At 45.6% G+C, this 18,398-nt stretch overlaps 1 protein-coding gene across 3 annotated transcripts in view; it reads right to left on the bottom strand.

The window, feature by feature from the left end:
• NSMAF (neutral sphingomyelinase activation associated factor) overlaps window positions 1-7,315 on the bottom strand; it is a 61,936-nt gene extending 54,621 nt beyond the window's left edge. Inside the window, exon 1 of one of the 3 annotated variants that reach the window (XR_003437405.1) lies at window positions 6,261-7,315. Coding sequence is in view for 2 of the 3 variants with exons in the window: in XM_027128043.1 (XP_026983844.1) it covers window positions 6,261-6,319 (59 nt within the window). In the remaining variant the exon portion in view is untranslated. The remainder of the gene's footprint in view (window positions 1-6,260) is intronic. The other 2 variants (XM_027128043.1, XM_027128042.1) reach the window with 2 other exon arrangements.
• Between the last annotated feature and the right edge of the window lie 11,083 nt (window positions 7,316-18,398).

The following is an 18,398-nucleotide window of genomic DNA, read 5'->3' as shown; positions in this document are numbered from 1 at the left end:
CCCCACCAGTGCTGCCCCAGCAAAAGCCTGACGCATATTCCTGGCCATTCGCCTTCCTTTGCAGAATCTTCAAAAGGCTGAGAGAAGTATACATCCAGCAAAACCGATTTTCAAAACAAGGGCAATATAGGGACATGTTCAGACAGACAAAAACAAACATAGTTTACTATCATCAGACCCTCATCAGGGGAACTTCTAAAGGACATTCTTCAGGAAAGAGAAAATTCTGTAGGGAAGATATTATATGCAAGAAGGAATGCCAAGACAATGGTAAATATGCATGTAAACTATACAAGCATTAACTAAGTAATTATAATGTCTAATTTGTAGGCTTAAAATATATTGAAAATACTGGACAATGACAGACTATAATTTTTTTTTTTTTTTTCGGTACGCAGGCCTCTCACTGCTGTGGCCTCTCCCGTTGCGGAGCACAGGCTCCGGACGCGCAGGCTCAGCGGCCACGGCTCACGGGCCCAGCTGCTCGCGGCACGTGGGATCCTCCCGGACCAGGGCACGAACCCGCGTCCCCTGCATCAGCAGGCGGACTCTCAACCACTGCGCCACCAGGGAAGCCCCAGACTATAATTTAAGATGGGCCAACAGGAATTGTTCCAAGGTCCCAATATTGTTAGGAAGGAGGGTAAAGAGAATGATTAGCCTCACACCTTAAGTTAAATATAAATGTTAAAATTTCGAGGGTTAGCACTAGAGAAACAGAAACAATTTGTAACTCCCACACTCTTTTTTTTTTTTTTTTTTTTTTTTTTGCGGTACGCGGGCCTCTCACTGCTGTGGCCTCTACCGTTGCGGAGCACAGGCTCCGGACGCGCAGGCTCAGCGGCCATGGCTCACGGGCCCAGCTGCTCCACGGCATGTGGGATCTTCCCGGCCGGGGCACGAACCCGCGTCCCCTGCATCGGCAGGCGGACTCTCAACCACTGCGCCACCAGGGAAGCTCACTCCCACACTCTTCAGGACAAATGAAAGGGAACAAGGGGATCTTAGTTAATCCAAACCAAGGAAAAATAAGAAAAAATTAAAGAACAAAATAAAAAAGTAAAAATGATTCCAAATAAATTGGTAATATTAACAAATGTAAATGGACTAATCTGTCAAGACAAGAAGTATCAGAACAAATTAATAAAAAGTTCAACTACAAACTATTTATAAGAAATAAGCCTAAAATCTAAGGACAAGAAAAGTTGGAAGTAAAGAATGAAAAATTATATATAATGCAAATAACCAAAAGAAAACTAATATATTAATATCAGACAAAATAGAAAAAGAATCATTACTAGGAATAAGGAGTCACTATCCATTGATGAAAGATTCAATCTGCTAAGACATCAATTCTAAGTTTAAATAGACTTAATAACATACCCTGAAAATAGTTATAGCAGAAATTGATAGAAATACAAGGTGAAGTTAGCATCACGAACCCTCTCTCAATCAGAAAAAATTCATTCAAGATCTAAATAACTAACAAGCTTAACGTAATAGATATATATACAGAATCCTGTACCAATATTAATATACATCTATTTTCCACCTCACATCAAACATTTGTGAAGATTGACTACATACTAAGTCATAATACAAAACTTCAAAGTATTAGTATTATACAGACCCCATTCACTGAACACACGTTAAAAAATTAAAAAAACAAAAAGATAACTTGCAAAATCCATGAGTTGGAAATGTTAAATATCTGATGAGAAAAAGACGAAATCACAGTGGCATTTAGGAAAAAACCCAGCGATGAATTCCTTAAATGCCCATTTTATATCACATTTGAAAAACCATACAGCCAACACACTCAGAATCCATTTATGGGAGATTCTGGTGTCTTCTTAAATGGTAGCCATTTTGGAAGATGCTAATTTGAGACAGTAATAAGGGAATAAGATGATAGGCTAGTAACGCATTTTGGGTAAAGCCAGTATAAATTCTAAGTTAATCAAAAAATTAGCAACATTTATTTCCACTTTCACTGTTTTTTTGTTATGTAAGAAAAGTAACTATGATGTAAAGAAATAGGACTTATGTCGATTTCTCTCAGCCCATCAGCAGTCCTGACTAACTGAGCGCTGATTCTGCAGTTTACCTCCATTTTCGACACCTGGCAAATCCCAGAGAGGTATTCAAGGAATAGGATGACCAGTCTTAAAAAGGAAAGATTAAACCAGAGTCTAGCAAATCACTTTGCCACCTCAGCAAGTACTTTCAGTGTAACAAACACAGAACCAATTGACAAAATAAACCTATTAAGTAAAAGACATTTAATATCACCCAAGAAATTTAATATCAGCATAAGCAAGAGAATTATCCACACGTGGCATGTTTGAAGCAAAGAGGAAGTCTAAGGAATGCCTGTAAAACGATTAATGCAATATGTGAGCCCAATACAGAACTTGTAATCGTCAACGTTTTATCCTGGAATGACAACTTACAAGCCACAGCTAAGCAATTTGTTCTGTGACACTTAGAAAACTGACTCTCTTCCAGTGGGAACATGCCTCAACTATCTCAATTTCTATATCATTCAAAAAGAAAACAGCTGTGGTTCCCCCACACCACTCCTAGATGTGAACGTAAAAATATACAATTAGCTTACTCCTAAATCTTGAAATAGAAATATCTTAAGTAGCAGCTGTTTGTAGAATACCCTCGTATGCTAGCCCACTGCACACATCTGCCTTTCCCGACAATTCCAAGGGAAGCTATGTGAATTGTCTTTTTAGATTTGTTTGCATTTATCTTAACACCTGCAATGGACATTTTAGAACACCAGTAAGAGCAACATGGCTCCTTCCCACTAAGTCTTAAGCGGGATAACACCGTACTTAATCTGAATAGCCAGTACCTCTTGTTTTCTAATACTGAAAACTACCCAGAGCATTTCTTTACAGCATCACCAATAAATGATACCACTGTATAGTCGTTTAAATCAGAAACCTGAGAGTAGGACTGCTAGGTTTAGCAAGTAAAAATACAGGACACCTAGTTAAACTGGAATTTCAGATAAATTACAAACATTTTTTAGTATAAGTACGTACCAAATATCACATGGGACATACTTATATAAAAGGTTTCTCACTGTTCATCTGAAATTCAAGTTTAACTGGGCATCCTGTATTTTATCTGAGAACTCTCAGCTGGGATTCTTCCTCTATTACCTTCTACGTGCAGTCCACTCCGCCGCCAAGACCTATCAATGCTACTTCCTAAAAACATCTAAAATCCATCCACATGGGCTTCCCTGGTGGCGCAGTGGTTAAGAATCCGCCTGCCGATGCAGGGGACACGGTTTGAGCCCTGGTCCAGGAAGATCCCACATGCCGCGGAGCAACTAAGCCCGTGCGCCACAACTACGGAGCCTGCGCTCTAGAGCCCACGTGCCACAACTACTGAGCCCATGTGCTACACCTACTGAAGCCCCCGCGCCTGGAGCCCGTGCTCTGCAACGAGAAGCCACCGCAATGAGAAGCCCGCACACCGCAACAAAGAGTAGCCCCCGCTCGCCACAACTAGAGAAAGCCCGTGTGCAGCAACGAAGACCCAACACAGCCAAAAATAAATAAAAAAATAAAAATAAAATCCATCCATTTTTCTCCATTTCTTCTGCCACCACCTTGGTCTAAGCCACCAATCTAAGAATCTCCCAACAGCCTCTCTGCTTCTACTTTTGTAGAAATATCACTTATTCTAAATATATCAGCATTTATTTCTCTTAGTGTGAAGCTGATGCTAACTTCAAGTTTCTCCTTTCTGGATGATTATTGGGTCGCAGTAGAAATCTCAAATCTCTAAAGCAGCGTGACAGGGACCAATGAAACTGCAACTCTGAAGAGGTGAGGCTTTCATGGTGACCTCTGAAACAGTTCCAAGGAAAGTAACAGTTCTCTTGGGTATGCTGGAGTCAATGACCTGTCAATCATTTTGCTAAATGGTGTTTATTGCCACAAAGAGATAAGCTAAGGGAAAAAACCTGTGCAGCCAAGGTAAATTTGGGGCTCAATAAAGTTGGTTTAAAATATTCATCTTGGGACTTCCCTGGTGGTCCAGTGTTAAGAATCCATCTTGCAATGCAGGGTACGTGGGTTCGATCCCTGGTCAGGGAACTAAGATCCTGCATGCCGTGGCACTACTGAGCCCTTGCACTACAACAAGAGAGCCCATGCGCCTTAACTACAGAGCTCATGCGCTCCGGAGCCCACGCGCCACAACTAGAGAGAAGCCCGCGCGCTGCAACAAAGAGCCCACTGCAACGAAAGATCCCATGTGATGCAACTAAGACCCAATGCAGCAAAAAAAAAAAAAAAAAAAAAACCCACCAAATAAATATTTTAAAATAAAATAAAATACTCTTGTCTTTCAGAGAGAATTAATTCTAAGATTTAGAAAGAGACTGCTTGATTGTGAGACATATTCCTGTCATTTAAACTGCTATTCTAGGAACACCATCCTGGTTAGTGTACCCATCAACCCAAGGTTGCAAAGCCACGGGGCAGGGCGTTAGAGAATTTGGGCAGTCAGGAAGTAGGATTCAAATAAAAATATGTAGCACTGACTTTTTCTGATTACCGATGCTTAAGAACAGTTGCTGCCTCCTGACTGATGAATAATTATTTTGTTGTGAGAGCTACAGTCATCCCTGAGGGCTGCTAGCCTGTCACGCTGCCCGATCAATGGATACCAACAAAGCAGCTTATACACAGAAATGCCAGGGCGGACTTTAAGATTGGTGTGACGCTGTAGAGCTGCACAAGCTAACCCAATTAAACACAAATTACTGTCGTAGAAATAACTGGCAGGTAAAGAAAGCAGGATTCCCTGTATATCAAAGAAGCCATAGAATTGTTACAAATGACTCCTAGATCATAGAACATGATGGCAATTCAAGTGTTTCAAAGTTCTTACAATGTAAATGTGAACATTCATCTATTTAATACAGAATACCAAGTCTTAATGTTGTTGGTACTGAACAAAGAAACTATTCACGCTCTCTCCACATGAAACAAGCATTACAAACGAAGTCCCAAAAGCCTCTTACAAGAGTGACTTACTTTATTCAGGATCCAGTTATCACTACTCAATAAACGAGCCTGTCTGTGGATAAAGCCTAATCACGCTACCAAAATCGTTCTTGGAAGCCCTATCCAAGATACGTTTTTTTGGTATATCTTCTTCTCTACAGTGGAAAATGAAATTCCAGGCTATGCATATCCTGGCAGAGGCCAACATTAGAGATGAGAAAAGGGTATGAATGTTTGCACCGGGGTCCAGTCAATCCCCATACAAAGAAGTGTGGGCGCTGCAAGATCGCACAAGCCTTAAAGTCTGCACTTGTTATCTCATGTACAATCTGCTTCGTTGGTCCCCACTGATCACACAACACCAGGGCAGGCTAGCAGCACTCCGAGATAACTGGCTCCCACATCCAAAACACTCCGTGTAAAATGACTCATTCCCAGCTCCTTTTGGCACCTGGGACCACAGACCCAAGGACCAGCAAGCTGTCTCACTAGAAATGCACTGGAAGTCTACTTAGAAGAAGTGAGCTTTCTCATAAGGGACTTCTTCCCTTGGAGGCTGACGATCAGAAACTCTTGAACCACAACTGCTTCGGGGCCATTTCAGCCTTTGCTCGTGGGACCCCAAATCCTCACCGGGATGCCGGTGACCATGACTGTCGTGCCTCAGCGCTCAGGAGTTCAGAGCCTTCACAGGCACTTACAATAAGGTCCACTGCTCGGCAGACAACGTCTGGCGGGCTGGACCCGGGCTTTTCTCAGAATCAGGCCTCCCTCAGAGGCTGTCTCCCAGCCCAGGAGGGCAGGGATCTGCCCAGGCATTTGCTTGAGGGCTCAAGTCCGCGGTAACAAGGCGCGGTGATGGGGGGCACCTGCGTCTACCCCGCAGGCGGGGGGTCCCCGAGCCGCGCGGTGCCGCCCGAGAGTACAAGCCGGCGGCAGGGGGCCGAGCGCTGGGACCCGACGCCTGGGGCCTGGGGGGTGGGCGTCGGGGGTCCGCCGAGCCCACTTACACCCCACGCCCCCCCCACCCCTGCGCGGCCCCTTCCGGGTGAGCCGCGCCGCGGCGGCGGGACCCGCGTGGCCGGCCGGGCTCCGCCTGCGCTCGGCTCCGCCGCGGGATGGGCCCCGCTCCGGCTCCCGCTGCTGCCCCCGCGGCCTCGGGCCCCCAGCGGGCCCGGCCTCCGCCCGCGGCTCGGCTCTTCCCCGGGGCCGGGCGCTCACCTCTCCTTGGAGTAGAGCTGCAGCTGCTGCTCGCGCCGCTTCTTCCGGATAAACGCCATGGAGGGAGGGAGGAAGGGCGGCGCGGGCGGGCGGGGCGCGCGCGGCTCCGGCTCCGGCTCGGACTCCTCCGCCGCTCCGCTGCGCCGCCGGCCGAGGAGGTCGGGGAGCCGCGGAGGCGGGCCCGGCAGCCGGCCTGCGAGGCCCGGCAGGGAGAGCACGCCTGCGGCCTGGCGTCCCGAGCGGCGGCGCTGGCGTCCCGGAGCCCACGCTGCGCCCGGCGTCCGGCAGCGCTCACCGCCGCATCCTCTCGGCGTGGGGACTCGGGGCGCCGTGACTCAGGCCGGAGGAGGGGCGCGCAGTCACCCGAGGCGCCCCGAGCTCAGCCGCCGGGTGCCCGGGACACAGAGGCCGGCCTAGGGTCTCTCCTTAGACCCCAAACGTCCGCTGCTTCACCAGCTACCCCGCAGCTCCGTTTCGCTACTTTACGCTTGAAGACGGAAGACAGCCCGTGATCTCTGCCAATTTGTTGGCCACAGGGGTTCCGAATAACATTTGGGCCTTTTATCTCTTGGTAATTGAAATAATTAGTCACATGACTTTCTCTTTTTCTTAACAGCTTTATATAACTCACATGCCAAATAATTCAGCTGTTTATAGTGTAGCATTCAGTGGTGTTTAGTATATTCACAGGTATGTCCAATTATCATTAGAGCTGAAACTAAGCAGGACCCACGGGGCTGGAGGATCCTGGGTACCAGAGCCTTGTCGTGCTCCTTGTTTTTTGTTTGAAGAAAAAGGCTTTGGTCTCCTAGGCCTTCCCTGCGTTGCAAAGGGCAGATTCAAACAGCTACTAATCAGGGAAGTGAGGGATGGCAGAAACAAAGGAATAGCAGTCAAACAATAGCGCTTCTACAAAGCAAAGCCCTAGTTCCTCCTTAAGGGAAACACATAAGCTAGCTCTGAGCTCAGAATCCTATAGGAACTAAGGCCCCCAACCAGGTGGAGGATGGTAACTTCAGGCTGAGCCCAGGGTTCCTGGAGCTCCGCCCTGTGACCTCCACCAACCAATCAGATAAGTCACACACCCTGCGTCGCTCACCCCAAATTTCGCCTATAAAAACCCTTCCCTGAAAACCACCCAGGGAGTTCAGGTCGTTTGTGCATGGGCCATCGGTTCTTCTCGGCTGGCCCCTGCAGTTAGCCTTTCTCTGCCCCAGACTCTCACGTTTACAGTTTGCGCGGCCTTACGGTGCGTCAGGCCCGCGAACTTGGGTTTGTCAGCGTAGTTTTGGAACATTTGCACCACCTGAAGAAACCCACCCACCGATACCCTTTAGTTATCCCTGCAAGCCTCCCAACCCCATCAAACACTAACCAACTTAGTCTCTAGGAATTTGCCTATTCTGGACATCTCATAAAATGCAATTATAGATTATATAGCCTTTTATGTCTGGCTTCTTTCATTTAGCATAATGTCTTCAAGGTTCCTCTCAATACTGTAAACAGATAGGGTTAGGGGGTCCACAGAGAAAGTGAACCAGGCATGGCTTTCTTGACATAAGCCTAAGCCATTTTGTGATCTAAGCCTGGACACAATGCTTGTCCTTGAACCGGTCTCAGTAATAATGAACTTAAGAGAATAAAAGGACAAACTTATCAGGCAGGAGAAGCGACAACAGCAAAGATAACAAATCAGTTGTAAAGACTCCCAGTTCTATTTCAATGGTAAAGACTAGCTTAAAACACTGCCTTGAGCCGTTTTGCAGAATTTAAATCCCACCTCTGGTGCCCAACCACCAGATCAAGTGGAATCTAAGGGATGATGACGGTGACCTTTTCTGACCCTCGACTTCAATCAACTAAAATTTGGACTCTGCCTACTGCCAAGCCCCTTCATGAATATGCATGTACCCATAGCATAGGACTTCCCTAATTTTGTTGTTTGGAGAGACACTGCTTTAGGAAACGCTCGCAGTGTTCTCCTTATTCACTGCAAGTCATAATAAACCCTTTCTTCTCCCAGTCTTTGGCTTGGTTGTGTCTTTTGCCTCTACACCCACCAAGAGGTGAACCCAGTTTTCGGGTAACGGTACGTCATTCCTTTTCATGGCTGAATAATACTCCATTGTATGGATTTACCACATTTTGTTTATCCATTCAGCAGTTGATGAACACTTCAGTTGTTTACACCATTTGGCTGTTATGAATAATACTATGAACATTCATGTACAAGTTTTTGTATGGACATATGTTTTCATTTCTGTTGACTACACACCTAGGAGTTCCATTTCCACCAGCAGTGTATAAGGATTCCAATTTCTTCACATCCTTGGCAACACTTGTTATTATCTAACTTTTTGATTATAGCTATCCTAGTGGATGTGAGTTATGACTCCTTAATATATCCTAAGAATGAGCCTGTGGTTGTTCACCTTTGAGGGATTCTTAAATAACAAACTTTAAGTTGTATATATGCTGACACACACCTAATATTGTCTTACAGACCAGGTTCTGAAGGGTTAAATTTTTAAAGCTTCAAGGTCAATGTGTATTTCAGCTCTCTAGTATGTGGAAAACAATATGCATAAGGTGGCCACCATTACAATTTTTTGGAATGAATAAAGGTACGTGGGTGCCCTGTGACCTGGATTGAGTCTAATTGAAACCGTGGACCTCATATTAGGACTTGAACCCATGTGCCAGGACTGGAACCCAGCCAAAACCCAAATTGGGACTTGAACCCAGGATCTTTTGAGATCACACGCCTGGTCTCAGGACTTAATGAAGCTCAGGTTCTTTATGTCTCATCACAGAAAGAATTCAGTGAGTGGCAAAGTGATGCCTAAGAAGTTAATTTATTCAGAGAGATACACCCTCCACGGACAGAGTGTGGGCCATCTCAGAAGGCGAGAGCGCCCGAAATATGGGCTGGGTAATTTCATAGGCTAATGAACGGGAGGATTGTTCCAACTATTTGGGGGAAGGGGTGGGGTTTTCCAGGAACTGGTCCACTGCTCGCTTTTTAACGTTTTATGGTCGGCCTCGGAACTGTCATGATGCTGGTGGGTGTGTCATTTACCTTGCTAATGTATTACAACGAGCGTAGGAGGCTCGAGGTCTACTGGAAGTTGAATCTTCTGCCTAGTTGGACCTAGTTGGTCCTCACCAATTTTTGTCATGTCCTATGGCTATATCATTCTTTCACGGGTTCCTCCTGTTTGTAATGACCAAGTGCTACACAGAATCTACAATGTAAAAAGATGTTGGCAATATTAGCCCAGTGCTCCTATAGGAAATTGTGATGTAGTCGGGTAGCCGAGACAAGCATGAGAAGGTACATGATGAAATAAGATAATAAAATTTGCCAAGAGGTACAACATGACAACTTTCTATATGAGAAGTGCTACAATAGATGCTATGAGTTCGGAAGAGAGAATTCACCTTGGCTGGAATAAGGCAGGAAAACAGCATGCAAGTTTTCTCCATTTAGTTAAAGGATAAAGGATGATGTGACCCTGGTGGGTGGAGAGTGACAACGATTCTTTCCCTGACCGAACTCTAGCCAAGCCCCTTTGAGCTTTCTTCTCAACTAGGCCTCAGCCTTGGCCTAGAAAAACGACAGACCCTCAGCACAAATGATTTTGCCTACCACTCTCCCGCCACGTTAAAAGACTTGTACAAACACTAACAGCTTCTTTTTTCTTTTTTTAAACAACTATCTTTTTTTTTTTTTTTTGGCTGCGTTGGGTCTTCGTTGCTGCGCACAGGCTTTCTCTAGTTGTGGCGAGCGGGGGCGGGCTTCTCTTGTTGTGCAGCACAGGCTCTAGGCGTGTGGGCCTCAGTAGTTGTGGTGCACGGGCTTAGTTGCTCCGTGGCATGTGGGATCATCCTGGACCGGGCTCGAAACCGTGTCCCCTGCATTGGCAGGTGGATTCTTAACCACTGCACCACCAGTTTCTGACAGCTCAAGGCCTCATCCCTAAGATGACCCCAACCCCCGCTTAAGGGCCTGCCTGAGAAAGTACAAGGCTGCCCAAAGAATTTACTGTTTGTTATAGCCAACACCTGACATGGGCCCCGACTGCTGTTTCTTAGGGCATTTACTAAAAAGGGCTTACAGCTGTGAATCCTTTCTCTGAACCCTTGAGATGGATCTGTACCTCTTACAACCCAGGCGTGCCTTTCTCAAGGACTTGAATGCCGTTCCTTTGAAATACGATCATCAGGAAGGACAGGGCTTCTGTCTCCTGGTCTCCTGGGAAGATAACTGGCAGCCAGCAGATGGAGACACAGCAGTTACACCCACTTTCTGTGGTTTTGCACTTCCCAGCCTTATCTTCCACAAGAGAAGGGGAGGAAACTCACTCAAAAGGATTTTCTTGAACAACAGCTCGGAAGGATACGCCTCTGCTGTCACAGAGTGTGTGTTTGTGGAGAACTAAGGGAGAACTGAGGCGGGAGCTCCCTCACCCTCCCACCCAAAATCACCAGTCCCCGGCATCTGCTCCCTTCTCTTCATTCCTGCTGTTTCGAAGTATATTTGCTCCCATCAAAGGCAAACTTCTCCTTCCCACTCAACGACTCAGCCTTTGTAATTATCCTTTCTCTCTCCCCTCTTTCTCTCTCTTGCTTTGTCTATTTCTCCCTCACTTTTGAGCCATTCCCATCTGAATATAAATATAGTTTTCTTTTTTATATATATATTTTTATTTATTTGGCTGTGCCGGGTCTTAGTTGCGGCATGTGGGATCTAGTTCCCTGACCAGGGATTGAACCCGGGCCCCCTGCATTGGGAGCAGAGTCTTACCCACTGGACCACCAGGGAAGTCCCTAAATATAGTTTTCAAAAAATGTTCCCTTTATCCCACATCTCCCTCCATGTCCCCACCCTCAGTGAAACTTCTTGAAACATCTGCCTCCCATGCTGTCTCCATTTTCTCTCCCTGCCTGGTCGTCGATCCATCCCACTTGGACTTCTGGTTCCAATCTGATGCTTCTTGTAAGTTCACCACATTCACTGGTCACTTCTCCACCCTCGACTCTTCTGAACTGTCTGCAGAATTCAGCGCCGTTGAACATGGCCTACAACACAGCTCTTCCCCCTTTACTTCCGAGACCCCACAGTTTCCTTGCTTTCCTCCTACCTTGCTTCTTCCTCTTTCTCAGTCTCCTTGGTTGGTTTCTCTCCTGCATGACTTCTTAATGTTAAGTCTCTGTACTCACTGTACAGGTCATTCCAACGAGTGCCGTGATTGGTGGCGGGCGAGGGGAGGATAACATCTTCCGTTTGTGTGTGTGTGAATTAAATTTAGTAGCACATTTTCATGGTTTTCTCACATGGATATCTACCAGGGAGACATGGGGGAAAAAAATCTCAGGATATACAGCCAAGTAAAAGTTTTCAGTGGAGGCTGAGTGAGAGGTTACTTTGAAATGGATGCCCCTCAGGAAATAGAAGTTTTAGGACATTGGACTTCCACTGAAGCTGAGGAAAACCTTGAGCCAGTCTTACCTTGACCTTGAGTCGCTGACAACCACAGTTTGAGGTAATAACACCTGCCTCAAATGAAGGTGATTGTGAAACCACATAACCCAGATTCGGACTCGAGCCCGCTGTCTTTTATATGGAGATCACACACCTGGTCGCAGGACTCAATGAAGCTCAGGTTCTTTATGTCTCACCACAGAAAGAATTCAGTGAGTGGCAGAGTGATAGGTAAGAAGTTGATTCATTGAGAGACACACTCCACAGCTAGAGTGTGGGCCATTTCAGAAGGTGAGGTGCCCCGAAATATAGGCTGGGTAATTTCACAGGCTAATGACTGGGAGAATTCTTCCAACTATTTTGGAGAAGGGGCAGAGAGTTCCATGAATTGGGTCACTGCCCACTTTTTAGCCTTTTATGGTCGGACTCAACTGTCATGGTGCCCATGGGTGTGTCACGTAGCTGATGTATTGTCATGAGCGTATAATGGGGATCAAGGTCTATTGGAAGTTCAGTCTTCTGCCATCTAAGGCCTAGTTGGTTCTAACCAGTTTTTCTTGTGTCCTCAACAGCTACGTCATTCTTTTAAAGGTTGTGCCCTGCCCCCTTCCCTCCTGTTGCAATTGCACATTGCAGGAGATATGGTAAGCTCTGGGAGAGACCTTATCCCTTCCTCCTGGCCCCCTGATTCTCATCCCCGTAAAACTCAGAGCATTGTTCTCTTGAAACAATTTCCATTCAGAGCTGTTCTGCATACACAAAACACATCTTTGAGCTCTTGATAATGTTTTTATTTTCGCTTCACAGACTAAAGCTCTAAAAACGTTAAAGAGCTTTGTATTCACCGGTGCAGATGAGGATATGCAAATGTATGTACCTCCCATTTGCAAGGTATCACTTGTCAGAGTAAACAAGAACATTGTTTTCACTGTATTCTGTTTGCAAAATAAATATTTTTCACTAGTGTGTATCTGCTTAAGTTAATTTTTAAAATCTTATGAAGACATAAATATTTACCTATCACCCTTTCTTAAGTTAGAAGCGGTAGCATACATTTTTTTACCTAGAAAAAATGCCTATTTTTTACCTAGAAAAAAAAGGGCAATCTCCATTCTCTTATGTAGGTTATGAGTTCCTCCCATGAGGCCTTTGAGCCTGTGTTCTCTCTGCCTAAGTTGCCTGTTTACCTTTCTCCCACCATTTCTCCCTGTTGAAATCCTACCCATACTTGAAGCTGCCACTCGAGACTTTGAAGTCTTCCCCAATGCACCCGAGGGGAGCTCATCTCACATCCATTCACTCAGTACGTTTATTTCTCACCTGTATACATCAGGCAAGGTGGTGGGCACTGGGCAGTGACTTCACAAACCTCACAGTCAGGTGGGGACTTCAGCGTGATCTCACTCCTCCTTATTAGGGTGTGTGTCCACATTAGGTTGGAATCTTCGGGGACCAGGAACAGTGAGTTGTTGGTCATTGTAGCCACAATGCCACTCACCACAGCGTTGTGCACTTACGATGCTCAATAAATATTTGTTAAATATTGTACTCTTTTTTGTCACCAATCTGTTATGATTTGTTGCGCTATAAGTAACAGAAAACTCAGTCAACAGTTGGAGTTCATTTTCTCATTATTGGCATTGTTTGGATAGCTCAGTCATCTGATGACTTTTCTCTTAGTCCTGTGGTCTTTTGGTCACAAGATCACCGCTTCATCACCACGATCACCCTGGCTTCTGAGCTGAAATAAGGAGGAAAGACAGTCCGCCTTGCTTGTTCCTTTTGCCAGGCAGTCAAAAGCATTCCCAGAAACACACTCCAGACTCCCACTTACGTCTCATCAGCCAGAACTGTTATATCGGCAAAGCCCACAGCAGCAGTGAAGACTAAGAAAAGCAAGTATTTAAAATTTGCAAGCATGGGACTTCCCTGGTGGTCCAGTGGTTAGGAATCCACCTTCCAGTGCAGGGGACGCAGGTTCGATCCCTGGTCAGGGAACTGAGATCCCACCTGCCGTGGGGCAACTAAGCCCACGGGCCACAACTACAGAGAAGCCGGCGCACCACAACGAAAGATCCCACATGCTTCAACTAAGACCCGACACAGCCAAAAAATAAGCTAAATAAATAAATAAATAATAAAATTTGCCAGCAGGATAGTGGAAAGCATCCAGGAAGAAGCGGGTAGGGAATGTTCTTGGGTCACCCGACCAGCAGTGTGTACCCCATTACCAAGATAAAAATAGCCAACAACTGGACGTTGACAGCTCTTCTTAAGGAAGATCACTCTTTGAGACTTTTATTTTCTTCTTTATTTTCTCTTCAATAAAAATGTATTGACTGTTTACTGTATGCCAGGAAATGTTCGAGGTGCTGGAGACACAGTTGTGAATAAAGTCAAGTCTCACCTTTATGGAACTTACATTCGGGTGAGATTGACAGATTTAAAGAGCAAGTGATATAAATTCAGGCAGGGATAAGTACCAAGAAGAAACATAGAGCAGAGTAAGGGACAGAGTGTGAAGGGGGTAGGTGCTGCTTTAGATAAGGGGGTCATCGAAGCCCCTTCTGATGACCGGTAGTTGAACTGGTAAATGAATGAAGTCAGAGGCTTACATGTGAAGACCTTGGGCAAAGGCATTCCAGACAGAGGAACAGTAAGTGCAGCAGCCCTGAGACAAGAGCTGTAGCAGCTGGAGCCCCCGAGGGAGGGACTGAGGCAACAAGGGGCCAGAGGCATGTGGCCAGGGAGGGTGCTAGATGCTTCGTCATTATTATTATTATTATTGTCATTGTTAGTAATGTGTGACAGAAGCCACTGCAGGATTAAGAGCAGGGGAGTGACATGATCTGTTTTAAATTTTAAAATCTGACTACAGTGTAACTAGCCTGATAGAAGCTCAGAACCTAAACGGACAGCTTCAAAAGTTGGATGGGAACAGTTACCAGCTCTTTTCCTTTTCACTTCTCGCTTAAATAACAACGAGAATGTTCAGCTTAGGTACCTGGAAATCAGAGGTATAACCGGCTTCAGGGTTCATCGAGCCAGCGGCTTAACAATGTCATCGAAGACAGTTTCCCTCCCTCCATGTTAGACCTTCAGCACCATTTAACTGGATTGGAAGTCTAATTCCCCTCCGCACAGGGCTGATGGGTATTTGCTGGTAGCAAACCAGCTGCGCACTTTCTCCCTCACGGCGAGAGGTCACAGGTAGCCCAGTGTGCATAGCAACAGACCAGGGCTGCCCTTGCTCATACCCCTTAGATCACGGCTACCCTTTGTAAGTCAAAGACTTTGTCAAGGAGATGGAATCGTCCGTGGGATTTAGATGGAGGCCATCTCTATAGCTGAAGGTGGAGTAAGCTTTCCCCAGAGCGTACGGGCTAAGTGAAGAAGGGGAGGAAAAACAAGTGAAAATGTGCGTGTGAGAAGGACCAGGTTGTGAGGCAGCAAAGAGGTGCTAGGCGGGCACCACGGGTACCACTTGTGTTTCCTCACCGTAAGCAATGTGGGGCACACCCCTTCTCCCTTTCATGCCTGTCAAGGCTTTTGATTTAGTGCTGAGCTTACTGGAGGATGAAGACCTCACATTTTCTCAGACAATTCTTACAAACTAGATTAAAAAAATTTTTAATGACTTTCCCATGTAGTTAAAATTGTTTCTGAAACGCTGATTCTTATGTCCAGTTGCAAAATCACCGTGTGCCTCAGGAACTACATATGCCCATGTTTGCACCAGTGTCCCCTCCCCGGGTAATGACAGCTGTCCAAGGGCACCTGTCAGCTGTCACCTGCATAGTTTATTTTCCCTGCGTGAGTAAAGACGACGGTAACTGCTAGAACCATTCCTCATTTAGGATCTTCTCCCTCGTACTTTGTAAATCCAGGAACTTTTTACCAGGCACGTTACCCACCGGAGATTAGAACAGATTCGATTAGAAGGTAAGCAGGAAATGATAAATAAAAGTGATTAAAGATATACATTATCTTCTCTCAAATACAGAAATGTCAACTTCATTAATAAATACATGAAAATTAAAACAAAATGCAGACTTCCCTGGTGGTGCAGTGGTTAAGAATCCGCCTGCCAATGCAGGGGACACGGGTTCGAGCCCTGGTCTGGGAAGATCCCACATGCCGCGGAGCAACTAAGCCCATGCACCACAACTGCTGAGCCTGCACTCTAGAGTCCAGGAGTCACAACTACTGAGACCACGTGCCACAACTGATGAAGCCTGCACGCCTAGAGCCTGTGCTCTGCAACAAGAGAAGCCCGCATGCAGCAACAAAGACCCAATGCAACCAAAAATAAAATAAATTTAAAAATAAAGTAATTAATTGTTTAAAATCCATATTAATATTTTCTTAGTCATTTTAGGTCTACCACTGAGGATTCCTCATGTTCTTCCATAAAGAGTCCAGGCTCACAAATTCCCACCCCGCTTCCCTCTAGCCTCTCCAGGACTAAGTAGTTCTGCCTCAGGATCAACCGGGGGCTTGTTAGAAACACAGATTGCTGGGCCCACCCCGGAGTTTCTGATCTAGTAGATCTGAGGTGGGACCTGACATTCTGCATTTCTATTAAGCTCCCAGGTAATACTGATGCTGGTCTTGTGACCACTCTTTGAGAAACAGTGCTTTAGAAAAACAAATTCCCTTCCAGTCTTAAAGAGAGCAGTTCCACTCCCTTCTGTTCATCCTGGTGTCAGCAAATACGCAAACCCTGGGGTGCGCACATTGCACTGCAACTGCAAGCACTCATCAGCACATTTTCCCCAACAAATACAGCTCCCTTTCTAAAAGGAACTGTGTGCCGGGTTTAAAGGAAAGATGCCATTTTCCCCCCACTGTGTTGCCTCATCATCGTAATTGTCAATATCATTGCCATCTGAATTTATGACGTGATTCCTTTGTAGAAAACACTACGCTTAGTACTTTGCATTCATTTGTTCTTCAGTCCTGTTGGGAGCTAATTCTCCATGACTCTCTCACATTTCTCCATGTTAGGCATCATCAGTCAATTTGTTCAGAAGTATTTCCATTCCAGGAGAATAAAGATCGAGAGCATCCTCTCCCTGGAGATATCCAGGAGCGTAACGATGAAGACCTCACCCTCCCTGCCCCGCGGAAGACTTGCTAACATCCTAGGATAGTGAATGGAATAGTTCTCTTCAGAGCACAGAGTGGCCAGGTCTGCCAGCAGCCTCTGGATGCGGTTGGGGGTTTCTGAAGCTTGGTATTCCCGAGCTGTGACGCAGGACCACTGTGCACCCACGTCCACTGGGCCTCTTCATTTCTCCCATGTGACTTGAGGGGCCGTAAGTAACACACTACCCAAATCTACGTGGGCGCATTGTCCCCACACCAGCCAAATCTAGGGACATTTGCCAAGCCGATCTAGCAGCTGTCACCGGCCACTCCTGAGGGACTGCTTGACTTCTTGGCAAATCTCTAAGATTGTTCTGTTATTTCCATTCTTTGGAAGAGAAACTGAAGCTTTAGGCAGTTTAATAACATGTCCAATGGTGAGTGACAATGTCAATTACTAAGTGACAGTGACAAGATTTGATCTCATGTCTGCCTGACTAGAGTCTACTTTCTTTGCAATTGCACATTTCTAGTAGCAATTCTGAGGCCTTTAAAAAACGAAGAATCAGAAGTCCTCATTCCTGTAGCAAAGCTCTAAGTAACCTCACAGGAGGAAAACAAACTTTTCCACTCCTGTCAATACACCCAGCGGAGCCCCAAAGAGTGAGAGCTGGTCCTGGACAATCTTCCCTGAGAGCAGTGGCTTCAAAGGGAAGAAGGTGGGAGGCGGAAGGGCAAACATGTTTCCGACATCATCTTAAAGTTTGCTTTTCCTCTGTTTCTCTTAGTAATATTGGTAAATCTGTACAAATATTGTAAATCCGTAAATCTGTATTTCAGTCAGGTTTATCGAGGTACAGTTTACGTACAATAACACTGATCAATTTTAAGCGCGCCATGCGATGCGTTTTGACAAATGTGGACAGTCCCGTGACCTCCACCTTGCTTGTGATACAGATATTTCCATCACCCTAAAATGTTTCCCTGTGCCCTGTTGCAAGGAAGCCCTGCGTCCTTTCCTGGTTCCTGGCAACCACTGATCTGCTTCCTGTCTATTGCTTTCTCTTATCTAGACTTGCATATAAATGGAATTATGAGCAATTATGTAGTAACTCCTGCCTGACTCCCTTCCCTCAGCACTGTGCTCTTAAGATTCATCCATGTGGTTACCTGGACTACTGGTTCCTTTTTTTTTTTCCTGAACAGTAATCTTTGTATGAATACACCACAATTTGTTTATCTCTTCAACAGTTGGTGGAAATCTGGGATGTGTTCAGTGTTTTGGGCTATTATGAATAAAGCTGCTATTAACATTTTTGAGTACAAGTCTTTGCTGGAATATATATTTTCTCCCATGTCCTGGGGGCTATCTCCTGAAGGTTCCCGGGGTAAAACCCAGCTCTTAGCATGGCATATGATACTTTTTAAGAGCCTTTCTCTGTCTGTCTTTCCCACCGTATCTCTAAATATTTTCTGACACAAAGTCTGTAGTCCATTCATTCATTAATCCAACATCCGTGCACCCAAACAATGCTAAGGACTGGGGATAAATATGAACAAAGCAG

This window comes from Aethalodelphis obliquidens, unplaced genomic scaffold (genome assembly GCF_003676395.1).
Source record: "Aethalodelphis obliquidens isolate GAN/ISIS:26980383/991018 unplaced genomic scaffold, ASM367639v1 scaffold33, whole genome shotgun sequence".
NCBI classification, from domain to species: domain Eukaryota; kingdom Metazoa; phylum Chordata; class Mammalia; order Artiodactyla; family Delphinidae; genus Aethalodelphis; species Aethalodelphis obliquidens.
Note: the sequence above shows the minus strand (reverse complement) of the source record. Positions and strands in the feature narration are given on the sequence as shown.